This window comes from Micromesistius poutassou, assembly GCF_964030765.1.
Source record: "Micromesistius poutassou genome assembly, chromosome: 4".
Classification (NCBI taxonomy): Eukaryota; Metazoa; Chordata; class Actinopteri; order Gadiformes; family Gadidae; genus Micromesistius; species Micromesistius poutassou.
The window spans coordinates 1,137,702-1,165,229 of record NC_140274.1 but is presented as its reverse complement, the minus strand read 5'-3'; the positions used below and the strand labels follow the sequence as shown (position 1 = coordinate 1,165,229).

The window sequence follows — 27,528 nt, the reverse complement described above, 5'->3', positions numbered from 1 at the left end:
GAAGTAAGGATTGAAAGTTATTACAATGTACATTTCCAAGTTAGTACAACTTATGGGAGAGTTGACAGAAGTAAGGATTAAAAGTTATTACAATGTAAATTTGTAAGTTAGTACAACTTACAGGAGAGTTAGCAGAAGTAAGGATTGAAAGTTATTACAATGTAAAATTATAAGTTGGGACAACTTACAGTTGCGTTGTCAAAACTCAGAATTCGGAGTTGAGCAAACTCAGAAGCAAAACTTAAAATATTTAGTTTAATTTCCTAACTTAAAATTTTATCGAAGTTTGTTGCCTTGAAATTTTGAGTTCACTCAACTTTTCTTTTTTTGCAGTGAAAGTGAAACAAATCAGAGAAAATTTATACTTTAACTGATCAGATAATAAATAACCACGCTACACTTGAAATACTGCAACCACAACCATTTTATTATACTATTAAATCTTGGTGGCAATAATGAGACTACATCTATAATATAAATAGAGAGATGAACTTGGAGGAAGAAATGAGAACATAATTCCAGGAGGCCTGGGAGGACGGCCCCTCTCAGCACAGCCTATATGAGAGAGGTGCAGCTGAAGGACGGCCCAGTCAGCCATGGAGCCTGCTGCTTTACACATGTGGAGATGGCTAGCGTTGGCTTGCCTCAGCTGGACATGTTCGGGACAAATGGCAGCGGCAGGACCGTAAGTCTACCAGTTTTCTCCCTTGTCCATACTCATTTATTTTATTTATTGTATTGTACTCATTTATAATTTGCTCTCTTAGACCTACAGAGAAAATAGTAACCTTTTAAAGATTTTATTCATCGCATTGTTGATCAAATGTAAGAACCTCATAGGCCAACAATAGCCTACTCTCAGTTTCAACATACTGCAGCTTACCTGGGCCCCGTTTCCCGAAAGCATCGTTAGCCTAACGACGTCGTTAACACCGTCGTACGATCATCGCAGAATTTTCGGACCGTTTCCCGAAAGCATCGTTACGTAACAACGTCGTTAAAACCCTCGTAGCTAACGACGCCTACAGGGGTACTCGTTAAGCACTAGGATGCATCGTTACTATAGCCTCAGTGGAGTCACCAGCTGGACATTCCGTGTATTGGATGTGTTTTATTAAAACACGTCATCCAATACCACTGAATGTCCAGCTGGCGCTATTTCGCAATACCCCAAAAACAGTGGTTCCCGCATATATATTACTCGTAGACTACTGTTAGATTTAAACAGCAAAGACAGAGACATGTTAGAAGGCAACACAAATATAATTTATTGCAGCAATTTAAAATTCCAAAAAGAAATGTACCGATGAAACGCCACGTCACAAGGCAACCCTATCACAAGGCATATAATAAAATCAAATGATTCCGTTGCTCGTGTGGGAGGTCTCTTGCGAGCGGCACTTGCTGTCTCCCTCTGATTTTAATTCAACCATCGTGGTTAAAATGTCCTCATATTGATCAATGACAGAAGACATACTGTACATGAATCATGCTGAGACCAGTGGGTGTCGGAGAATTTCTGCAGGCGTTTTTTGTTGCGATTGTTTGCCATAAAGCACTGTAGGCGCGTCGGTGAGGCTGTGATGAAGTTCACCATTTATTGAACCATGTCTAGACAGTTACGAACATCCCTGACCTTAGTGGAGTGCACAATCGCCAAGTTGAGAGCGTGGTTTCTGCAGTGAACGTAGACTGCTGCGGGAAACTGTGCTGCGAATCGATGCGTGCCATTCCCGCTTACATTGCCCGCATCATCATACCCCCTGCCCAACAATATGGGCAGGAATCGATCTAGACCAGCAACAGCAATAGCCGTGTCAATGCCTCTGCGTTTGAATGATAATGAATGAATGGAACGTTGTATTTTTAATGTTGACACCAAAGTTTCTAGAGAGTGAGCGGTGCGTCAATCACTGAATGAATGAATGAAACGGAATGCAGGAATCAGAGAAAGTCTGCCCTCTTTGCGGCGCAAAGCATGTTTCAGAATAAATAAATGCTATAGGCCTAGTTGTCACACAGACACATGCTATTTTTTATTTTTGACATATGTCTCACGATGCATCGTGAGATCCATCGTACGATGGATCATACGAGCATGGATCCATCGTTATTGGGAAACGGGGCCCTGGCCCTATTTCTTATTATTATATTACTCATGGGAAAATAATAACAATCGGAAGAGGATTATTTAGCCTGCAATTAACACTAACTTCAGAAATCATGACCAAACTAAAGTTGCTAGTATTTCACGTGTCATAGATGGAAGTAGGGGGCAATCGTTTCTATGCCCACCTCCTCTAATGCCGCTTTTCCACCGCCAGTACCAGCTCGACTCGACTCGACTCGCCATGCCTTTTTTGCGTTTCCATTGGCAAAAAAAGTACCCGGTACCTAGTACCGGGTACTTTTTTTTAATACTACCTCCGTCGAGGTTCCAAGCGAGCGGAGTAGGTACTTTTGTGTGACGTAAACAGGCTGCTGGTAACTGATTGGCCAGCGGCTGTCAATGGGAATAATCACTCAAAGTAAAGTTGTGTCCGGCGTGGTTGGAGTCCACGAACCCGCTCCCGAGGGGGACACTGATCAGCGTTTCGCCGTGTGTGTCGCTCCTTTCCCGGGGCTAGAGTTAGGCTGCGCGTCGTTATGTGTGTCCGGCGTGGTTGTGTGTGTCAGGCGTGGTTGTGTGTGTCCGGCGTGGCTGGAGTCCACGGACCGGCTCCGGAGGATCAGCGTTTCGCTGTTTCGTTTCAGTGTCGTTCCTTTCCTAGGGCTCGAGTTTCGCCTCTATCAACGTTACCGTATGACAACAGTAGACGCGCAGTCATTGCGCTTTTTATTTTATTTCCCATCATAACCTTTCCCGGGAATCAGGAAATAGTCTTGATCAGATTCAGATTTCCTGGGAATTGCGTCTCCCGTGATTAAAACCTAATGATGACCCGCCCATGGTGGAGAGGTTCTTTTCTACGACCCGCCCACATTGAAGAGGTACTTTTTTAGATGGAAACGCAACCAAACCGAGTTGAGTCGAGGCGAGTCGAGTCGAGTCGAGTTGGTACTGGCGGTGGAAAAGCGGCATAATGCCACCTATGGGGCCTACCCTTATACACTCTATGGACCTACTAAAGTATAGTCTGCTTTAATTTGAATTAAGTTGTATTACGTTATCAAGTCAGATTTCAGCCATATAGACAAACACATGTTTTGAAAACACAAATAGGATAGATGGTTCCAAGAAATGAAAGATTAAAAAAACAACAGATACAAGTCAGGCAAATGTCGCAGCGAACACTTTTATTGACTGAGGGTGTATTGAGACTGATGGTGAACAGAACACTGACTATACCCATTATAAATGTGGAATCATGTTGCTGAATGTGCCTGCATAACAGGGACCCCTCAATGGGCCATGTGCCATATATGGCACATGGCCGTGTGGCGCTGTGGCAACCTTAAACCAAATCGAATCGACTTACCTGTTTGAAAAAAACGAATATAAGCCCACATATTGGCCATATAGTTACCATGGGGGGGGCCCTAATGACCTACGTTTGCACTGCCTTCTGTTATTACTGCTTGTCCGGTAAACCCCCAACTGTGTGTGTGTGTGTGTGTGTGTGTGTGTGTGTGTGTGTGTGTGTGTGTGTGTGTGTGTGTGTGTGTGTGTGTGTGTGTGTGTGTGTGTGTGTGTGTGTGTGTGTGTACAGGTACTACATGGTGACCATCCCAGCAGTGCTGGAGGCCGGTGCTGAAAGCAGGTTCTGCGTGAGTCTGCTCAGGCCAAATGAGACGCTGCACATGACTGTCACTCTGATGTCCGAGGAGGAGAACATAACGCTGTTTCAGCAGACCTCCGATGACCCGTTTCGCCAATGTGTTCTTTTCAAGGTTGGCTCCTCTTTCAACGATATCATTTGTTTGTTTACACATCCTTATCGTCTTTTAATCAGCTGCATTACTCAATGTTTCAACATTCTCAAATATTGTTTTCATATGAATTTTCTTAGCCTCATCAGTGGTTATCACCACCGCCCACATAATGTCTATATTTGTAATATAGCTCCTATCACCGATTTTGATAAAGCAAACATGTCAAAAGCTACCCGGAACTGGTGTTGTGAAAGCCAAGAAACTGCCTCAAGCTTTGTTTACAAAGCGTTTAAGGGCATTGTGTGCCAGCTTTTTAGAAGATAGTCGTATTAAAAGACACACAAAAGACAGAGTTTGCGATATAGTTAAACAATATAAACAAAAAATGAATAATTTTGATGGCATTAATCAAGCTCGATCTCCGGCGGGAGTCCGGGGGGGGTCATGTCTAACCCTAACCCTACTATATCCCCAGCGTGCACAAATGACTGACAGACTTTTGGCCAATTTGATCTTTTGCAAATGCACTTTGCAATGTTATATAATCATTTTTGTTAAGATACTTTAAATTAAGGCAAATATTCACATAAATGATTACAGTTTGTAAACTACAGCAGACACTAAATCTTTCAATGTTTTCTTACAGGTCCCAGTCCAGACTAATGTACGGGATTTGGAGGTGATTATTCGAGGACAAGAATTTGAAATGAAAGAAGTGAGGAAAGTGATGATACAATCCTTCACGCCACAGATGTTCATCCAAACTGATAAACCCATCTATCTTCCAGGACAAACTGGTAAATATAAAAATGGTTCAGAATGAAAGACATTGAACTGTTCAAATAATTGTAAGATAAACTAAAGTACAATGATGGAAGAAGCATGAGAAAGAATAACAATGAATGAGGGTAAAGTTGTCTGCTGTGTGTCAAAAAATATTTCCCCAGAACACTTCCTAAAACTAAATCTGAACTTTCCTCTCCTTGCAGTGCATTTCAGAGTGATAACACTCGACAGCAAACTCAGACCGGTCAACGACCTGGTGAGTGCCAACTGCAGACGTTATGTTAAATGCCATCGCTTACTAACCAAATCAGACTATTGCAGTGGAAAATACATTCATTTATTTGATCAACTGTACCAGGTAAGTTTTGTTTGTAACCCTAACCCATAATAGGGAGAAGGTGACAAAATAAAAACTTACAAGAAAATGCTCAATGTGCACTTCAGTCTAGGTTTCATGTTTGTTCAGGCTGGGGAAAGATTGAGGCTGTTGCAACAAGTTTTTGGTCAATAGTAGTGAGTGCTCATGTTGCAAGTCAACATTTGTTGCTGAGTTGAAGGTCTGCAACAACAAAACATTTCAGGTGAGGTAGCATTAGCCTCTTGAAAGAATGAGTTGGCTGCTATCCAAAGGTTTAACTTAATTAAAGAGTGATATATTTTTAGTAGTTTAAGTACCCTCCCTAAAATCTAGACCTTGTTTCCAATGAGGTTTGGTCTGTAAGATGTCAAGTCAGATAGTTTGGTCTCTAAAACGGTTAGTTGGATAATTCACTTTGTGAAATTATATTTTAAGAAGCAGTTGTCTCAATATTAACCATTAAGTAATAACCATTTACTAAAATATAACATTTTCTGTAATATGCTTTTCAATATTTGGTCCATGTCGGCTATGAATTACATTTCAGTTGATAACTTTAGTGTAGTTATTAAGCTAATTGCTATTTATAATATGCAGAAAACAACATTTCTAATCAATGTACATCCTTTTATTCACAGTACAAAACAATCACAATCAAGGTAAGGCTCTTCATTGTACAAAATGAATTATAATATGTGTCATTTTCAGGACCTTACTTTGTATTCTTTTAATGTATATAACCTGCTATATTTCATTTCTAAATAGGATGCAGGCACAAACCGGATTGGACAGTGGCTGAATGAGTCATCAAACGGTACATTTCTGCAGCTTTATTACAAATTGAACTCTGAGGCGCCTGTTGGAACATACCGGATTGAGGTGTGGAATGGGGACAACAACATCAAACTTTCACAAAGCTTTAAGGTGGAGAAATATGGTGAGTTCTGTTCCTCTCCTAACGTTGACGTGTGCATGGTACTGCCAGGCATGAGAATGACCAACTGCCACGTTCTGCCTCCTAGTTCTGCCAAAGTTTGACGTGAAGGTGAAGGTGCCTAAAGAAATGAGTGTTGCTCAAGAGGACATCACAGCAGAAGTGTGCTCAACGTAAGACTGAATCTTTATGACAATAGTTTGTAGAACTTTATAACTACAACTTTGAACCATTAATAAAATGGTAGTTAATGATTAATTCATACTGAATTTAGCATTTATAACGCATTGTTCCTAAATTAGTACTCAGGAAACAATTCATAATCAATTACAAATTATTGGTTTATACATGATGAGGATGATTGATTTAATAATAATTCATGATGCGTAAACAATTCATAATCAGTCACTTTCTATCAATCTGAATCTGACTCATTTATAAATGCCTAGCAAGACATAGCTAGTCCTCACTTTGGATAAGCTCACACAAGACTTGAGTAACGCTATCTAACTACCTGACATAATCAGGAATGGATGCATTCTTTATGTGATTATAAAGCACTATTATACATTGTAAATAGTTTGTACATTATAAACTTATGCTTCATAAATGATCCTATGAACCATTATGTAATTATCTTATGGATAATTTATAACTGATTATAAATAGCTTACTAATGAGTAATGTATGAATGCTTTATGAATTAGCAATTAACTATTTACTTCTGCTTTATTTAGGTTAAAAGTTGAAGGTATCTATAGTGCTACCATATAATGATTATTTGTTGTGATATATGATGTGATCTGATATGACCCGTCAACATCAGGTTATGTTCCAAATTAATATAAATTAAAAGAACAACAAAGAGGTTAATTATAAATGTTCTTCTTCCATCCAGCTACACGTACAAACAGCCTGTGCCAGGCACCGCTTCGCTGCAGATCTGCCGACCTCTGGATCATGTCTGGAGGACGGAGGGAGAACCTGAGTTTGTTGTCCCTTGCCACAAAGAGACTAAACAGGTAAATGGTCCTCATTTATATAGCGCTTTACAGTGTTGACTGACATTCACCCATTCACACACCGACGGTGGAGTCAACCACGCAGGGCGACAGCCAGCTCATCAGGAGCAATTAGGGTGAGGCGTCTTGCTCAGGGACACCACGACACTCAGCTAGATGGAGCCGGGGATCGAACCAGCAATCTTACTGTTACCTGCCAACCCGCTGTAACTCCTGAGCTAATGCCGCCCCAACAGGTATGGTAGCAGCAGACCCGCTATAAGCCATGCACACCCCAACGAGCTCAAACAGAAGCTGAACCTTCTTGAGTCATTGCCTTCATATCAAAAGCATATTGAATCCCAAGCAGACTCACTCATTTAGGCCATTGAAATTCATCACTTGAAAAACTCTGGGTCAAAAGCAGCAGTTGAAGCTCAGCTCAGCAATATGCTTTATCTCCGCCTGTGGTGTGGAAAGAGCTAATTGATTGATGGGAGTGAATGTGGATATGCTTTACACTGTACACACTGTATGCTTGTTGTGTTGAAGCCCTTAGGTCTGAAGAAACACACCTATACATACACACGTATATATATATATATATATATATATATATATATATATATATCGTTAGCATAAAAAAAAAATGTGAGCCGTACATGTACGTATGTATATAAATATACAACTTTTTATGTATGTATCTGCATTTTCTGTACTTTTCCTAGCTTGACAAGACTGGCTGTGCAACATTTAACTTCAACATGGCACTTTTCACACGTGCAAAAGAAAAGTTGGTAAGGACTGAACTTTCTGTCACTGCAGAAGTGGAAGAGGAAGGGACAGGTAAGTCCAGAGACATTTTTGTTGAAATTGACTGGTTAAAGTCATCCATAAGAATTTAATTTGAGCAAAAGTCATAGCTCAAATAAAATGAACTTCAGTATGAAAAGTATTTATCTGGGTTAAAATTAGTACCTAAAGTAAAAGTAAAAACGTACCTATAAAGGTAAATATTTGGGTAACTACGGCCATGGGTGTTCTTCTTCAGTAGTCATCCACTAGCTGAACGTGAACGTTAGCTTTGCACACTTTGTTTTTACGGCATCTGAGGATTCAAGGCACCTGGCATGCTGCCATGGCTAGTGCAGCAGACGCAGTAACCAGTACTTCTGAAGCCTGAACATTTTAAGCAGTTGTAACACCTTCTTGGATTAGCAGATTTAGATTTAACAATATTCCGGGCCAGATTACTAGGTTCGACTACTAGAGCAAGATGGATAATTAATGAGACAACACAGTTTAGTTTGACAACTTATTATTCAAAAGTTGTGTCTTTAAACAGTACAAATCAAAACATAACCATATACTTTATAAAGTTCACATAAGTCACATAAATTACATAACCTTGGGCCCAAGTAGGAAATAAAAGAGAATAAAAGAAAATGCAACCCGGGATTGTAATTGTCTCGTGTGTTTGTTCCGTGTTGGATTCTCGCACGATATGCGGAGAAGTAGTGGCCGTGCGGATCCTACCACTCAGTCGATAACTCACAGCCGGTCCAAAGAATTTCTAAATGTTCATCACAGTGGATCCTGGTTCAATGGTAGCTCGCCATCTTTGGACTGGATCGGTCAGTATGGAATCAAACGTCAAAAGAAAAACCTGACCTGTACAACACAGTCAGAATAATATTCAAAAACATTTGCATTCGCAATTTGCATTCAAATTACTCATGCAACAGTCAGAATAAATCCATACATTTATATCTACATTCAAAGGTCCTCATTATACATGTTGCATGAAACTCTTTACCAGAGCAAACATTCATAAATCAACAAAAGAAACCAAAATATCAATGAGGCATTTCTCTTACCAAAGGGAAAAATAACTTGCTCCAGTATTATAAAAGAACAGCGTCGCTCTGACGGTTCACTCATTCGTATCTTGGTTCGGGTATCTAACAAAATGAATAGCACAGTGGCTTGTTCTGGCTCGGAGCATGAAACGCATGCGTTTCTCTCCGTCTCCTCTCCCTATGTGCGCAACTCACGGCACTCTCACATGACCAACTTCTCGCGCAAACAACTAAGAGTTCACACTTCTAAATAAAAGTAACATTGAACTTCAATCAAAAACCAACGTAACATTTTAACCAAGTATATGCTTTCAATAGCCCTCCAATTACCGCTTTAGTAGCCCTTATATTGACAGGGTTACACAGTTTTATGTAGGGTTATGTAAAATCTGTACATATTCCAACACAAAAAAAGGAAATCAAATAACTGAATATTGAAGCAAGCAGCTTAAAAACTGTCTAGGGGCACACAAAAGCCCCGTGGGGAAATGAGCAAAGAGGTGTTATAATGTGAAACACCCCTTTGTAAAAAAAGTAGTTATACTTTGTTCCTTTACACCACTATAAGTCCCACAGTTTCTGTCTTCTATCTCAATCACACATTGAACCATGATTCCGATTGCCGTGACATTTATCTTAACCCCACTGCAATCTAACACAGTTGTCTTTCTCCTGACTTTAAAGGACTCAAGTACTTGGGGATTGAAAGAATCAAACTTTCTTACGTGATTGGAAAACTTTCATTTATTGATACGCCCAAGGTTTATAAGAGAGGATCAGTTGTGGAAGGCAAGGTTAGTGCGATGAGTAGATAATGAACAATGGTTTTGGCTGCGGTAAACAAGATGCCTCTAACGTAGGGATGGTAGACGCTGTGTGACGTGTTGTTGTTAATCCATCAGGTGAAGGCAGTGTACTTTAATGACACGCCCATCCCAGACATGTTGCTCCACCTGTTTGAGGGTGAGAGGCGGTCAGAGAGACGGCTCAGTCAAAACCTCACCACCGACAGTGATGGTGTCGCCACTTTTTTATTCAACACATCTAGATTTAAGGACGACTTCCAACTTACAGTAAGTAAGACATGTTGTGGAAATATTATATATACTCCTGAATAAGAAATTATGTACAAACCATCTAAATTAGTACATCAGTGTGTTAAAAACGATGTACAATATTAAATGGATCAATGTGATTCACCAAACTATATATTTCAGTCTGTTAAATCATCAACTAACCCACTATACCCCCACAAACACTATTTTATATTCCACCAAGGTGTCTGCGCTGCCTGAATTGATGTACCATCAGTACAGAACAACTCACTATCAAAATAGCGAACTGACCCTCTCACTTGCCCGGACAAAAACGGAGGACACTCCAACCATCAGCTCCCTGGAAGTGAAGAAGAGGGAGACCAAGCTCGTGTGTGACGTGGAGGAACTCATCAATGTCCGCTTCACTTTTGTTGGGGAGGCCCCGGGCCCTGTGGATATAATGTATCTGGTGAGAAGAACGTCACAGAAAAAGCCTTGGTTCTTATTCTGTTTACCTGTGGAAATTCTTCTAACACGTTAGCACGATTATTTTGAATTCAATGCAGTGTGTTGCACGCTGTACATGCTAAGTTAACTGGAAAACGATAAATTGGTCTACTGTTGATCAGTCTATTATGGAAGAGGCTTAGGGCCACACATAAGAAAATAAATTGAGTTCTGACTTTAATCTCAGAATTCTGAGAAAAAAGACAGAATTCTGACTTTATTCAGAGAATTCCATAGTTCTGACTTTAAAGTCAGAATTCTGAGAATAAAGTCTGAACTAAATTTTGTGGCCCTAATCCTCTTCCATAGTCTATATAGTCTAGTCGTTGTTTTATTGCCTTAGTTTATTTTATTTGAGAGAAGGGACAGTGCAAATTATTATAGAAAAGCAACCAGAATAAGCCAATGGGCTGTTTTTAAAGCTGACACATTGACTGACATTTAAATGATACTCAAGTTCATCTGCAGTACTGGAAACACTTACTCACTCCAAAACATACTTGCCCTCTGCCTTTCTTCACTGCAGATTTTGGCCCGAGGATCCATTGCCAGACAAGGGCTTATAAAGGTGGAAGTTCTGGATGAACAAGGTGTGTACGGACATTGCTCTTCTATACAGCAGGCCATACAAAAAACACTCTTCACTTCACACTGTTTAAATCTGTTAACTTATGGAAAGCAAGTGCGAAACAAACAAGGCTAAATGAAAAAATGTGCGTCGGGTCAGGCGGCCACTGTAGTGGCATTTTTATTCTGCTGATATTAGTGTAATTAGTATAAATTTTACTTTTCTAAGGCACACCTTAAACGAAATCCGCCTATGGCTAGGCTTATTTATGATGTAGACTAGGACTAAGCCCGGCCTCAACCGGAATTTGCAGATGGCTCGGCTATAAACAACAATGATTGTTACTTTCCCTTAGGATTAAGCTTCACACTCAAATGAAACTCCATGATGGCTCGGCCATGAATGAAATTGAAGCAGCGCACACATTTTTCTTACAGCTGCTCACTGCACTGTTCAAGCATGCAAAGCCCACCCCTCCTCATTTCCAAACGCTTGTCGGTTGAGCATTGATTCATATCAAGATAAATGCTGTTAGGTTGTTATATGAGTATGTATTCATATATCATAGTAAACCCAGATATCCCACTAACGGCTACCAGCTGATCATTAACCTAAACAAGTTGCTTGTCATGCTACCATTACGCCACCTATTGCACTCCTAACCCTCCCTGGAAGGAAGGATCCCTCATTCTATGTTACTCTTCAAGGTTTCTTCTCTGGTCATTAGTGTCGTTTTTACTTTCAGTTTAGAGGGCTTGGGGGTAGGGGATGTCAGAAAAGACAGAAAAAAAACAAGTGTTCTGGAGTTAATATTAGCCTACGGATCAGTTTAAAATAAATCTAAATTGACACCCTATCATTTAAGCTCTGGTGGCTAATACAAGAGTCATTTCAGTGACCAAGGGGGAAGTCTCCATCAAGTTGGAAGTGTCTCCCGACATGGCGCCATTGGTCCAGGTGGTTGTGTATGCTGGCCTTCCCAGTGAGAACGTCATCGCCCACAAAGCTGATTTCGACACAGAGAAATGCTTCGCTAACAAGGTCAGTGTGACTGCTATATTGACTAGTATAATGACAAACGGGATGTTATGTATCCTTTAAGAAAACGGTGCCTCCCAAGTGTCGTGGACTGATAAGTATATTTTCCTCCAGGTGTCACTGGAGTTTTCTCCCAGTACAGCCGTCCCAGGCGAAGAGAACAGACTGCAGCTGAGAGCCCAGCCAGACTCCCTGTGTGGCATCAGTGCAGTGGACCAGAGTGTCCTTATCAAGGAGCCCGGGAAGAAGCTGACTGCTGACAAGGCAAGTGGGGCAGCCTGAGTCCATCACCACGCCTTCCTCCTTCACTCCAAGCACTATTTTCATCAACATCTCTAATTCCACCCACCCTTGTAATCGCACTTCTGATTCCAGCACTCATTTGGTTCGGTTAGTGTTCAGGCTGAATGCTTTTAGGGGAAGCAATAGCTTTATTTTGTACCGACCATATTCCCATGAGATGGACCTCCTGAAGCACCATGTATGACTCATTTTAATCCAGGAGAAGTTTGTGTAAAGCCTACGTGGCTGAATATGTTTAGGTCCAGTTATCACGTTCACACCTAAAGTGAACCGAGTTCAGAGTTCCAATGAGCGTTCACACCACCCAAAATAAGCCGTACTATCAAGAGAAACACTCCAGGGGATTGATTAGAACGGACCAAACAGCTCAGGTGTGAAAGCACCCTCAGAGGCTGAACACACTCCTTTTGAAAGTTGCGGACCACCGCAGACGTGAGGACATGCAGTCCTCCCACAGATTAGTAACGTGTCACCGTGTAACTAACCCTTCTCTGCAGAGGTTCACGTCAAGTTAGCGGACAGGTCAAGCAGGGATTTGCGTTGGTTGTAGGGGTGTAAATCGGAGCCTTCATGACGATTCGATACGATATCGATTTCATAAGCCAATGATTCGATTATTTTCAATACGATTCGATACTCAATATTTTTGACATTATATCTATTAATATAATATCTATCGAAAAAATGTATCATTTATCTTTTATTGAGAATACAGAAACTGTATTCTATACACACTTTAGTGCTTACTGTGCAGGTCTAGTCTGGCAATTAGCCTATTCACTGAAAAAAAAGAAAAAAAGAAAAATATATATTATTATGTTTTTTTTAAATAATTGATACTCTTGCGGACAAATCGATGCATCAAATCGTCGGCTGTATAATCGATTAATCGATACAAATCTATTAATATTTACACCCCTTGTTGGTTGATGTGCATGTCGTGCTGCAAACTAGTATACTGCTCATTAACTTGACGTGGATGTTTAAATACATGCAACTCTGCAAAGATCTTTGTCTCGTTCTTGTTTCTGAATCCCGACGTGGATCTTCGCATACAAGCTTTACTCAAAACTGAATTCAGCTTGACTGTTTACAGAGTAAACAAACTCAATCACTTAGGGGCCATAATTAAAAAGATATACTACTTTGCAAGCAGGACCTAGAACTTGTGAACTTGACTCCATCTGGGCATTGTTTAATCGTTGAAAGGCCTACAATGAACAACAAAAATACATTTAAGTAATTACCATAATAAAAAAACATGAAAAAGTCTGGTCTTTAAATGACTCAACTCATTTCCAACAAATTTTTACTTTTTAATTTCCTATTTGCTTGACACCTGGCACTTCTCCCTGCTGCAAGTCCAATCATTTTTGGGCTCAGGATCTATGCTGCTGAAACTCTCAAGATTGAGTGAAGTTGTGTCCTGTGGGATGATTTTTTGATCTTCATTACAGAGAATACAATTGTATGTCTTGCCAAATATGCAGAGCATATGGGAGGCCTGAAAACAGCGTTGTGGCATAGTTTCTGAGACAAAACGGGAGAACAGGCCTGCCCTGACTTATAACAGTACTATATCAGTGTGCTGTTACATTGCTGTTACAGGAAGTATTTGTTTTTTTCACTTTGTATTTTACATGTTTTGCAGATATTTAAGTTGTTGCCAGTCCAGAGAGCAAGCATGTATCCATACCAAGTCAATGATCCTGTCACTTGTTTGCGAGTGAGACCCAAAAGATCTATACGGCCATATCCAGGCCCCGAAGACAGCAATGCGTACTCAGTATTCCAGGTAGGGCCGAAGTATCTTTCATTTACCACTTTAATGTTTCCTATGAGTTTAACTAATAAGGTCAACTATTAAAACTGAAACACATGTATTTATTAATCTAGGGAGTAGGGCTGAAGACGTTCACAAATATGATTCTCAAATCGCCTTCCTGTCTCACATACCATGGAAGAAACTACTACTTTGGCCGGAGTGAGACTCTTTTCCAGACCTATCTTTCCTGTAAAGCATGTTGATGTACAGAAGCGTAATGCATTGACTTTAGAAAATGAATTATCCTCTTCTTTTTCTGAATTTTCCAAGAATTCTGAGAAAAGTTTTAATTTGGTAACAAAATTAATGTTCTGTTTTTCTGAATTAACAAGTTTATTATCTCAGAATTCTGAGAAAGGTTTCCATAAAAAAAAGAATTTGCTAGTTTTCTTGAAATAATGATATACCTCAAAAAACAGAAGCTGACATTCTCTTAAAAGCTAGATTACATATATGTCCCGCCGGTTTAGTTTGATCCAGTTTTATTGTGGTTTATGTTTGAGACGTTGGGAGATAATTGTGTCCTTGAGTAATATTGATAGTATTGTTATTAATGTGTCCACTGTGTGACCTCAGGACTTTGGGGTGGTTCAGACGGAAAACAGGTTATGATCTGCTTGACATTGTGGCGTTTCTCCAGGATCAGTTGAACCGATATGGTTCACGGATATAAGATGATGCATCTGAAATTCATTCTGTACAGTTTGATTACAGTTTGATTATATAATTTGACATCTTAACTAATACCTTGGATACCTTATATCGACCCTGTACTTGAAATCACCATTTGAGGCTTTGGCTGATTAGCAGCAGCAGCCGTACTCCATGCAGGGGAGAGTTTCTTGTACGATTTTGAGGTATCTCATTAATTCAGAACAACAGGGCAGAATTATTTTTTAACAAAAAACTTGCATTACAATTCTGTAGAACATAGGATACTTAATAACTAAATAACTAACTAAATAACACACGATATTCCTTTGTTGACTGGAATTAGGATCTATTCATGGGGAATACGCATATGATTTCCCAATGATGAATCTTGGCGGTAACTTTGGCGGTGGCAACCCTCGTCCCCCCCCGCCTCCAATCATAGAAACTGTCCGCACTTTCTTTCCTGAGACCTGGCTGTGGGACCTGGTCAAAGTGGGGTGAGCTTCATATCAAAGAATCCCTTCAGAGATGCGACTAATTAATGTGTACTTTTACCAAAAGGCTACTTTCAGAATGGATCTAACCGCTATATCAAGCAGTGTATAATAATATATCATAATTCTATATTATTATTGTTGATATAATAATGAAAAATACAAATTGGATACATATGTAAAGTACCATATATGTAGGCCATGTATCTATCATGATGACCACTGCTGGGTGTCAGCTTTTTGCATGTTATGTTGGTTGAAAGGCCTCTCCACATGTGGTCCCGACTAGCCAAGCAATCAGACAAACGTGTTAGATTTCAATGATATCTTTCATTTAATTTTTTGTTAGCTTTTTGTTGTGGTTCTCATGTATATACATAATCAGGAACGGGTGAATAATAATAATATCACTGTAGGACAAGTTCATTATCATTTTATGGGGCTTTCAATAGGCTAGGCAGGTAATGCGTGCTCTCTCTCTCTCTCTCTCTCTCTCTCTCTCTCTCTCTCTCTCTCTCTCTCTCTCTCTCTCTCTCTCTCTCTCTCTCTCTCTCTCCCTCTCATGCGCTCTCTCTCTCTCTCTCTCTCCAGAAAGTCAGGTATGAAGGAGGTGCCCGTCACCGTCCCAGACACCATCACCACCTGGGAGACTGAGGCCTTCTGCCTGTCAGAGCAGGGTTTTGGCCTGGCCCCGCCCAAAGAGCTGGTCGTCTTCCAGCCCTTCTTCCTGGAGCTCAGCCTCCCCTACTCCATCATCCGAGGGGAGAACCTGGAGCTGAAGGCGACCGTCTTCAACTACCAAAGCAGCTGTATAATGGTACACCAACAACATTCCTTACTTTAATATGAGTCACTTTCATAGAATACCCCCTGAAATATGTAATAATCGTACTGTAATGTGAACATTCAGGAAGTAATTCTATAAGTTATATTATTCTTATTTAATTCATATGTGCTCATTAAAAGGTTATCATACTCATGGATTTGATATCAGACTATGTGTGTTCTCATTGGCAGGTGAGCGTGAGCCCCGTAATCTCTTCAGACTACACCCTTACACCACTCGCCGGGGCCCAGCAAGCCTCCTGTCTGTGTGCCAAGGGCCGCAGGACCCACATCTGGAAACTGACCCCAACAGCCCTTGGTGAGGGTTAAAAACACAGTACAGTAGACTCAAGACATCACGATAAATAATAGACATAGTAGGCCGTTGAACCATGTGTTTTGGTTGTGCTAAAGCCATGATGTATCCTTGTATCTGTAGGGCCTGTGAACGTGACCATGAGTGCAGAGGCAGTGAGTTCCCACACCTCGTGTGACAACGAGAATGTGAACGTACCCGAGAGAGGCCGCATCGACGTGGTCACGCGTTCTCTCATCGTGAAGGTGAAGATTACATTGTTGGTGAAATGGTTGTTTCTGAAATGGTGGATTTGGAAAACGTGGGAAGATTTGAGTGTATTCATGTCATCTTGTTTCTAATCCTCTTCTTTTTAGGCAGAGGGAGTCGAGCAGAGCAAGACCTACAACGTCCTGCTGTGTCCAAAAGGTCGGCAAAACTTCTTATGTACTGGAATAATCATATATTATTATTTTATATTAATTTAATCTGTTTATTACATTTTTATATAGTTATATATTTAAGGTGGTTATTTTACATATGTTAATGTTTACATTTTACATTTTCAGCTAATGCATAGCCTGTACATGTGCGTGTTGATTATACTGTTACTTTACTAAATGACATTACTTTATGAAGCTATCTGTTACATTTCTTCCTTCTGGTGTTACCATATGCCTGTATGCCTGTATATGCCTCTTTATTACATGAATATTCATATGTTCCCCACACCTAGGAGAGAGTCTTCAGGAGCAGCTGGAGCTCAGCCTACCTGAGGACGTGATCCAAGGATCTGCCAGAGCTTCAGTATCAGTCCTGGGTAAACTTTGATCTTTTTACTGAGCATGTTGGGGGCTGCCTTATCAACCATGCCCCATAGGAAGAACACTGAGTGTCTGGGAAATGATTCAGAACAATTAAACACACTTTAAACAGGTCAGCAGTAGTCAGGTGAGAGGAATGCTAGTGGTCAGAGTGAGGGCCGACGGACTGGGGGTGTAAGTGGTACAGGCTTGGGGGGGCAAGGCAGAGGGGGGCCCATGGGAAATTAAAAAAAATAATAAGTTGTTTTTTTTCAATAGTTTAATAACATAACTAAATGTCATGATGAATATTGATCTAAATGAGTATTAGTTTAATAAATTGTGTATATTATTGTTAAAAGTGCAAAATGGTTCAGTCCACACAGCTGATTTCACCGCGAATCGCACCTTTCTTACGGTGAGACTTTTTTATCTGCGATATGTCACAGCCACAGTTAAATGAATTGAAGTCTGGCTCTCAGAAGAGGAAGGTGAAGAAAGACAGGGAAGGAAGACAAAATTGAGGAAGTCAGGTTCTGACTAACTTATTTTCTAAGAAAGATGAGCACAAACGTTTAAATGAAACCCCATTCTTAACTACCTCCGTTATCGTTGCTAAAACGAACAGAGACAACCCAAAGCAAGAGCAGGCAATAGGCTACACTTTCAAATGATCAGGCCTTGGTTATTAAGGTAATGGAAAATAAAGTGTACGGTTGGCTAATATTGCAACAGCAGGCTACTGATTTGAAGCAAGCTAATATTAATTATTACCTCTTATTAATTAATACTAAGCCGTTATTGGGCTACATGATAAATAATAACCTATGGCATAGGCTAGTTAGCCACATACGTCACTGCATTACAAAAAAGCTATATCATCCTAGCTGCCTGCTAGTAAAACTACTTATTTTTTTTAGCGGGGGGGGGGGGACAGGACTCCTTGTATACAGGGCTCAGAATTTGGTGCTACGCCCCTGGTCAGAGTGTTTGGCTCCCAGTCAAAGGGTTCTGGCTCCAAACCCCAGTGTCTGCAGTCTACCAATAGGCCTCCCTGATACCTGTTTGTTAATAACATGTATCCACAAAAACAACAACAAAACAACATCAACCCCTCTGGATGAAAGCATATGCTGATGAAAGATATAGTTAAAACATTTAACACAATCCACGTTCTCACCTTGTACTTCCCACAGGTGACATCTTGGGCCGAGCCCTCAAGAACCTAGACGGTCTGCTGAGAATGCCTCATGGATGTGGAGAGCAGAACATGGCTCTACTCGCCCCCAATATTTACATCCTGGAGTACCTCACCAACACACAGCAAATCACCGCAGAGATTAAGGCCAGGGCCACTAACTTCTTGACCAGCGGTAACTCCTAAGAAGTCACGCTCTTTGGATGTGTGAACGTCTCATTTGGTTTATAATTTTCCCTGTTTGGTCCTTCCCTGAAAACGAAATAGGCTTTAATGCTATGTAGATCCATAGATACAGTGTATCTACAGTTGTGTATAGTTTGTTACAAAAACAATGTTTTTTATCCACAATTATATAATAAACAGTTATAATCACACACAGGCTACCAGAGGCAGCTGAACTACAAGCATTCAGATGGAGCTTACAGCACGTTTGGGACTGGATCTGGGAATACCTGGTAAGATTTGATAGACATGAATGATTTGAATTTTGAGCGACTGACTTTCTTTTGTCATTATTCATCAGGCTCACAGCATTTGTGCTGAGATCCTTCGTCAAAGCAAAGTCTTTCATCTACATTGACCCAACCGTCTTAGCGGACACTAAGTCTTGGCTGGAGAGCAAACAACAAGACAACGGCTGCTTCCAAAAGTTGGGCAGTCTGTTCAACAACAGAATGAAGGTACAGACATGGAACCTTCTCTGACTGCTTTACTATGAGGAGGATAAAAGGGCTTCTTTATGTTTGGGGCAGATTTCAGTTTTGTTGAAACTAATAATCAGAAAGTGGAGGCGCATTTGGTGTACAACTGTAAACGCACGCTTCAACCACATATTTGAAACGGATCACAGAGTCAAGCTTTTCATTGCTTTGCTTCACAGGGAGGCGTCTCAGACGAAGTCACTCTCTCTGCGTACATGACGGCCGCTTTGTTGGAGACCAATGTGTCTGCTTCTGTAAGTATTCAATCTTTCAAGCACTGGTTGTTGGAGTGTTCACAATTGGTACTGCAGTTCAAATTCACAATATTGGAGAGCTGTCTCCGCCTGCCACTTCCTCCCTAGAGGCTCACTTGGGTTGCAGTTAAGGACAATGAAAGAACAGAAGCGCAAGATGAGCCGAGCGCAACATTGTATTTTAAGACAAGTACAATTATTCTATTTTGAGAATGACAAGTGATGACGGTTTCTACACTGTAAGTTGATCAGCAAATGTGTACATTTGTCAATTATAAACCGACTCATGTGGCATCTGTGGCTCAAAGCTGTCTTCATCTTTCAAATGCAAGATTTCCCGGCTTTACCCACTTTTCCAAAGTGAACAAGGCTTTTTAGGTCGTGTAGAATGTAGAACATTCTCTGTTGACCCAGTTTGTCTGTTTGCTTCCATAGCTGGAGCATGCTGTGTGTGTGTATTTGTTTAATAGCTGACAACCCGTAGTACTCAGAGAATAGAGGATCACAACCTACAGGCCAAAACAAAAACAAACATTCCAACCCAGAACGGAAATTATGAACAAAGCTTATTTGAGAAATAAATGGACATTTTCATTTTATTAAAATTATTCACACATTTGAATATTATTTTATGAGCCATTTAATACAGGTAATGGGGATAGTACAGCAGATACAGTATATGATATCAGTTTGTGTTTGAGTGAACCACATTGTTTTGACTTTACTGCTTACAGGATCCACAGATAAACAAAAGCATGTCTTGCCTGAGGCAAAGCCTGGGAGATAAGAGCAACACGTACGCCACGGCTCTGCTGGCATACGTCTTCACCCTGGCCGGAGACATGGAGACACGGACTTTGCTGCTGGAGCACCTGGACAAGGTGGCCACACAGGAAGGTCAGAGGACGTTCAATGGCTCCATTGCTCCCCTTAAACAACTTTAACATCTCCCTTATGAGGGGATCTTACAAGTGTACTGAACAGATGGGCTAGTTGTCACAAGTTGTCTTGGTCAGCATGTGTTAGACAAGGTGGACATGAGTGATGGAGGGAGAGGATGGAGATTAAGGCCTGAGGTCGGTAAACAAGGAATACGCAAGTAAAATACGCAAATACGCAAGTTGACGCGCGTCTCGGTGTAGTAACCCTGGCGCGTCAACTCCGGCAGCCCGTAATCCCGTACCACCCCCCCACCCCCCCCTCAACAATTCCGCCCGCGGACCCTGTTATAATGTAATTAATGTCCCCAATTAATGTAAAGCAATTGGCCCGCCGGTATATCGCATTCCAGCATTAACGCGCGTCCTGGCGCGGTAACACTGGCGCGTCAACTTCGGCAGATCGCAATCCCACCGTCAACAACACCGTCACTCCATAACACCCCCCCCGTGACTTTGGCCCGTGACTTGGTCCAAGACTTCAATTTTGGCCCGCTGTAAAGTTTGAGTTTGGCACCCCTGCTGTAAACTAAACAAAGCAGAGGCAGGTCCACCTCTCTTGGCCCTCAGTGGATGTATCCTGGGTGTGTTTTCCTCAGGTGGAAACCTCTACTGGTCTCAGAGGTCTGAGAAGTCCATGTCCCTCTCCGTGGAGATCAGCTCCTACGTGCTGCTGGCCACTCTCAGCGCCACTCCCACCACTGCTGACCTGGGCTACGCCTCCCGCATCGTCAGGTGGCTCACTAGCCAGCAGAACTCCTACGGAGGCTTCTCCTCCACACAGGTACAGGATCTGCTCTATAGGGGAATACAGACCTACAGGGGGACCACAGACCTACTCTACAGGGGGACCACAGACCTACTCTATAGGGGGACCACAGACCTACAGGGGGACCACAGACCTACTCTATAGGGGGACCACAGACCTACTCTATAGGGGGACCACAGACCTACTCTATAGGGGGACCACAGACCTACTCTACAGGAGGACCACAGACCTACTCTATAGGGGGACCACAGACCTACTCTATAGGGGGACCACAGACCTACAGGGGGACCACAGACCTACTCTATAGGGGGACCACAGACCTACTCTACAGGGGGACCACAGACCTACTCTACAGGGGGACCACAGACCTACTCTATAGGGGGACCACAGACCTACTCTATAGGGGGACCACAGACCTACTCTATAGGGGGACCACAGACCTACTCTACAGGGGGACCACAGACCTACTCTATAGGGGGACCACAGACCTACTCTATAGGGGGACCACAGACCTACTCTATAGGGGGACCACAGACCTACTCTATAGGGGGACCACAGACCTACTCTATAGGGGGACCACAGACCTACAGGGAGACCACAGACCTACAGGGGGACCACAGACCTACAGGGAGACCACAGACCTACTCTATAGGGGGACACAGGTCCCGCTGAAAGAAGACCCTTTGGACCACAGTTTCCATCCTCAGATACCATCACAGATGGTCCACTCAGGTGCATCATAGAGGTCATGCATTGACATACATTTAAAAGATTTGTGCCGATCATACCGTTGACCGATTGACCCATAGCTTTACCGTCAGCTTTCACAAACCAAAGCTTTCTTGTTGTTCAGGACACGGTGGTAGCTCTTCAGGCCCTCGCTCTTTACTCTACACTGGTGTTCAGCCCAGAAGGCTCCAGCACTGTGGACGTCCAGTCCCCCAGCGGCCAGATGACCTTTGAGGTGAACCAGGACAACAAACTGCTTTACCAGGAGAGGACGCTGAAGGACGTGACGGGGAAATACAGTGTGGAGGTGCAAGGCACTGCTTGTGCCTCCGTGCAGGTTAGCATTCAGCAGACAGCTTGTGCTTGGATTTTGTCTAAATGGCCTAAAGACCTAAAAGAGAAAGCCCCCACCTCCCGTGCCCCCCCTGAGCTCCTGGTTTGACCCGTCTAGCAGGCAATGTAAGGTATTCATCAGGAACACATGGCGTGAAGATATTCTGTTGTGTTCTGCTCTTCCAGTTGTCTCTCCACTACAACATTCCAACGCCAAGGGATGAAACGAGCTTCCGGATCAAGGTGACACCCGACTCTGAATGCAGCACCAACCAGCTGAGGCCTAAGGTCACCCTAAGGCTAGAGTCCACGTAAGTTAGCCATGGGTAGATTTAGGCTGATCATTGTTATTCATTTAGACTAGAAACTTATTGTGTTTTAAATCATTATTTTATACACTACTTCTCACCAACAATAAACAATAATATTTTTTATTTCCACAATAGATATGTGGGTAAGGAGGATTTCCCCAACATGGTGATGGTGGATATTAAATTGCTGTCTGGATTTGTTCCTGAGCCAGAGTCTTTGAGAAAGGTTGGTAAATGTTAATATATTATTGGTCAGTGTGGGGATTTTCATGCCAGGTTGTTTTTTTGTATAAATCTATTGAATGTCCTCTCCCCCTCACAGCTCAAGTCTGCACTGCTGGTGGATCGCGTTGAACATAACGACGATCACGTCATCATTTACTTGAAGCCGGTCAGCAAGCCAACATGCAGTAGAAACACATACCGTACATTTATCAAAAATAAGATACATATGGGTGGGCTAAACCATACACATACAATTGATAATGACACGATGATTTAATTTATGTAATTTAAATATAAATTCTATTACATTGCGACCTTGATCACAAGTGTTTTTGACACTTGTAGACCAGCATGGTCTCTATACATGCATTCCTGACCACACTGTGTGCTTTCTGTCCAGTTTCTCAGAAATCTGCCCATCAACCACAGCTTAGACATCCTGCAGGACATACAAGTGGAGAACCTGAAGCCTGCTGTGGTCAAGATCTACGATTACTACCAGACAAGTAAATATGTACCAGATATAAGAGAAAGGGAGGGGGTGGAGGAAGGAAGGGGTGAAATGCAGACGGACATCTTATGGTACAAAATGAATACATCATTTTGTGTAACATTCATCTTTTTTCTACTCAGGTGACCAGGCTGAGACAGAATACAATTACCCTTGTAATACAGGTAAGAATTAAAAGTGTGTCTGTCTGTCTGTCCCTCTCTGTCTGTCTTTGTCTGTGTTTGTGTCTGTGTCTGTTTCTGACTTTCTCTCTATGCTTTTTGAAGTATTTTGTTTTGCATTAATTATCTTCTTTTTTCTTTTGCAGTGTTGAGGATTGCAGATGAATAAGCGGATATTCAACACTTAACCCAAGCTTTCAACAATGCAACAACTCAAAAAATCATTTTATTAGGGACCGAGCCGAAACCGGCAAGGTCCCTATTGAAATTGGTCAGTTTATTATATTATTATTATATTCTTCTTTGCCAGGAACTTTGACTGCATTCCCCCCCCGAACATATACGAAAACTCATTTTTATTTGGCACATTTGTGGGGACTGCTGTAAATTAGATATTCTATGCGTCTAATTCAGTTTGGCCCAAAGGTGGCGCTATACCAACTGTTCTAAAGTGCAAACTTTGCACAAGTAGCACTCGTCACCGGTTTGACCTACACTCATGCAGATCCTCATACTGAACAAATTTGCCTCTTGAACTGAAATTTTGCGGGTGGTGAGATTTTCCGCCATTTTAAATTTTGTTAAAAACACTAAATTCCCAGGTTTTTTGACTTTGACAAAAATCCTTTGGCACATATCATCTATGGCCCATTATCTTCAATCTGACATAAGGATTAGTCTGTACAATAAAGTTTAAAGCACCCATGACCCAAAAGGGGTGTGGTTAAAAACGCGAAAATCGTTAATTGCTCATATAAACATCAAGTTGGACTCCTATGATGTTGAGCCAGATACAAAAGTTGTTCAGAATCAAATTCTGAACAAGATAAAGTCAACATTTTTTCAAATGGGTCGTGGCATCAAAATGGGCGTGGCCTGTCACTAAAATCGCTACAATTCATAGACGCAATGTTTGAGCGGGACCGACTTTGTGGCCGTTGGAGACCAAAGTTCCAACTGCTCAAGTAAAATGAAGTCGATTGGCAAAACAACATGGCCGCCAGAGGGGGGTAAATCACTCTGCGGAGACCGTAATAGTTATGAATATGAAATTCACAGGACACGTGTAGACTGGTGCCTGTAGCTCACATACCAAAAATCGTGGTTCTCATGTTTGTAGCGCCCCCTACAGGATCTTTAAAAAGCAGCCCCTGTGCCACGTTTCACCAATATGTATGAAACACGGTATGCACGTACAACGTGCCAATAACTACAGAACAGCCTCTTGGACCCATTCCCCAAAACCCACCGGAAGTCGGCTATTTCATTTTTTCATTTTCACTCTTGGCGGAAAATTTCACTTTTTCGCCTTGTATTTCAACAAACTCCTCCTAGGGAATTTATCGGATCTGCTTCAAAATTTTTCAGTACAGTCAAAAAATTTTGCTGAACCAACACTGTGTTATTTGTGACTGTACATAGAAGGGCGTGTCCGTAGCGTGCCGTCAAAGTTGCCCATTTTGGGTCTTTTTCGCCTTGTATTTGAACAAACTCCTCCTAGGTAATTTATCTAATCTGCTTCTACATGGGTCAGCGCACATGTTACGACAGGCACACATGTTACGACGGCACGTGACGTGGCCGGTGCGAGGGCCCGTTCATCACTGCGCGCAGTTTTAATTCAAAGTATATTTGTCAATATATTACTACTTGGTGTTTGCTTTGTGGTATTATTGGTGTTTTTATGTCTCTTAAAAGGCAAAAACTGTGTTGCATTTTACATTTGTCCTTCATCAAGCTCTGTAACGGCTTCATTTGACCAGCTGAGCCGCCCTTCAACGTACAGTCACAAAACCATCAAACCTAACCCTAACCCTACCGACCAATAAACCATCAAACCTAACCCTAACCCTACCGACCAATAAACCATCAAACCTAACCCTACCGACCGATAAACCATCAAACCTAACCCTAACCCTACTGACCGATAAACCATCAAACCTAACCCTAACCCTACCGACCGATAAACCATCAAACCTAACCCTAACCCTATCGACCGATAAACCATCAAACCTAACCCTAACCCTACCGACCGATAAACCATCAAACCTAACCCTAACCCTATCGACCAATAAACCATCAAATCTAACCCTAACCAGACCATGACGCAGTCCATAAACCTAACCCTAACCTAACCATTAAGTTTGATAATGATTGGGTCAAGTTATCCCAGATAACGTATAGTCACAAATTTTTATAGCGTTCATTTAGCACCATTTCCTGACTGTACTGACACATTTTGAAGCAGATCCGATAAATTCCCTAGGAGGAGTTCATTCAAATACAAGGCAAAAAAGTGAAAATGAGACCACGGAATTCAAAACGGCCAACTTTGACGTCACACCATGGACACGCCCTTCAACGTACAGTAACAAATAGCACGGCGTTGGTTCAGCACCATTTTTTGACTGTACTGACCAATTGTGAAGCAGATCCGATAAATTCCCTAGGAGTTCGTTCAAATACAAGGCGAAAAAAGCAAATACAAGACCACAGAATTCAAAATGGACAACTTTGACGGCACGCCACGGACACGCCCTTCAATATACAGTCACAAATTTTATAGGGTTCGTTCAGCACCATTTCTTGTCTGTACTGACCAATTTTTAAGAAGATCTGATAAATTCCCTAGGAGGAGTTCATTCAAATACAAGGCGAAAAAGTGAAAATGGCCGCCAAGAGTGAAAATGAAAAATTAAAATAGCCGACTTCCGGTGGGTTTTGGGGCATGGGTCCAAGAGGCTTTTCTGTAGGTATTGGCACGTTGTACGAGCCTACCAAGTTTCATACATATTGGTGAAACGTGGTGCAGGGGCTGCATTTTTAAGATCCTGTAGGGGGCGCTACAAACACGACAAACACGATGTTGGGTTCAACTTGTTCAGAATTTGATTCCGAACAACTTTTGCATATTACATATGAGTCCAACTTGATGTTGATATGAGCAATTAACTCTTTTTGACGATTTTTAGCCTCTGGCGGCCATGTTGTTTTATCAATCAACTTGATTTTACTTGAGGAGTTGGAACTTTGGACCCCAATAGCCACTGGGCTATTTATCTTTTGTATTGGGGTCAACATCACCCGTTTTAGAACTCAATGGCTCATGGGTGCTTTAAACTTGAATGTACAGACTAATCCTTATGTCAGATTGACGATAATGGTCCATAGATGATATGGGCTAAAGGATTTTTGTCAAAGTCAAAAAACCTGGGATCGTTAGGCAATTTACTGTTTTTAACTAAATTCAAAATGGCGGAAAATCTTGCAACCCGGAAGTTTTCAGTTCAAGAGGCTTATTTGTTCATAATGAGGATATGCATGTGTGACCAAAGTTTCATAAGTGTAGGTCAAACCGGTTACGAGTTATGCTTGTGCAAAGTTTGCATTTTTGGGCAGTTGGTATAGCGCCACCTTTGGGCCAATCGGTGTAATATTTGCTGTGTGCTAATCTTGGGTCAACCTCTACGCGTCTAGTAAGTTTCATAAAAAGCGTGCGATCGGTGTAGGATGTGCAATGCAAACGCGGCGGAATAATAATAATAAAAACATTGACAATTACAATAGGTTGCCTCGCACTTCGTGCTTGGCACCTAATATTTTGCTAAAATAGTGCCCACAGTGAGATTGAGTTATGTGCTGAACCAGGCACATTTTAGTACCTGAAATGTATCGGCTTATCTGGGACTGTTTCTGAATGGATAGTGCTACATCTATGTTAGGAGGATTTCACAAACTCAAAATGAGTGTGTTCCCTCATTGACCCTGTTGGGACAATTTAAAAGATTGACATTCCCCTTTGTGAAATGTTCCAACAACTTGCTGGGTGGATGTTTCTAAAATAACAAATCACTAAATTTGTCTGTTTTATAAAAAAAGATTAAATGGATATTTTATTATTTTTTTCAATTATGTATTGAGTCCTCTATAATTTCCATATTGTGGCATTGTAATGTCAATGCCATTATATGCATTGAAATTAAATGTTTGTTTATGGGTGGTTGACATGACATGGCCTTTTTTTGGTCCAATGTGTCAAAGATAAGTAAATTATAGCAAAATATGTCAAAAACTTTGGTGATATTGTTCAGAAAGTGCTGTTTTATATGAACATACAAAGCATTCATGGGATTAATCTTCCATTTATTCACAATTTTCAGCCAAACCAGCATTTCCCAAAGTTAGATTTTTAATAAAAACAAGAAAATGAATGCATTTTCTGTTTATTTATACTG

General features: G+C 41.4%; 1 protein-coding gene across 1 annotated transcript; it reads left to right on the top strand.

Annotated features, from left to right (window-relative positions):
• The first annotated feature begins 564 nt into the window (after positions 1 to 564).
• LOC311342228 (alpha-2-macroglobulin-like) lies at positions 565 to 23,904 on the top strand. The gene is made up of 36 exons (XM_084467048.1): positions 565 to 685; positions 3,711 to 3,891; positions 4,520 to 4,670; positions 4,863 to 4,915; positions 5,656 to 5,676; positions 5,783 to 5,954; positions 6,040 to 6,124; positions 6,850 to 6,973; positions 7,681 to 7,798; positions 9,496 to 9,605; positions 9,714 to 9,884; positions 10,090 to 10,317; positions 10,882 to 10,945; positions 11,819 to 11,964; positions 12,076 to 12,225; positions 13,916 to 14,059; positions 14,161 to 14,248; positions 15,087 to 15,240; positions 15,829 to 16,054; positions 16,255 to 16,381; positions 16,502 to 16,623; positions 16,735 to 16,786; positions 17,094 to 17,177; positions 18,357 to 18,533; positions 18,741 to 18,816; positions 18,885 to 19,041; positions 19,242 to 19,316; positions 20,051 to 20,213; positions 20,854 to 21,038; positions 21,877 to 22,089; positions 22,272 to 22,396; positions 22,532 to 22,622; positions 22,719 to 22,787; positions 23,022 to 23,127; positions 23,255 to 23,296; positions 23,440 to 23,904. Exons 1-36 carry the CDS (start codon positions 597 to 599, stop codon positions 23,460 to 23,462), a joined length of 4,362 nt encoding a protein of 1,453 aa, XP_084323174.1. The 5' UTR covers positions 565 to 596; the 3' UTR covers positions 23,463 to 23,904.
• Positions 23,905 to 27,528: the final 3,624 nt, after the last annotated feature.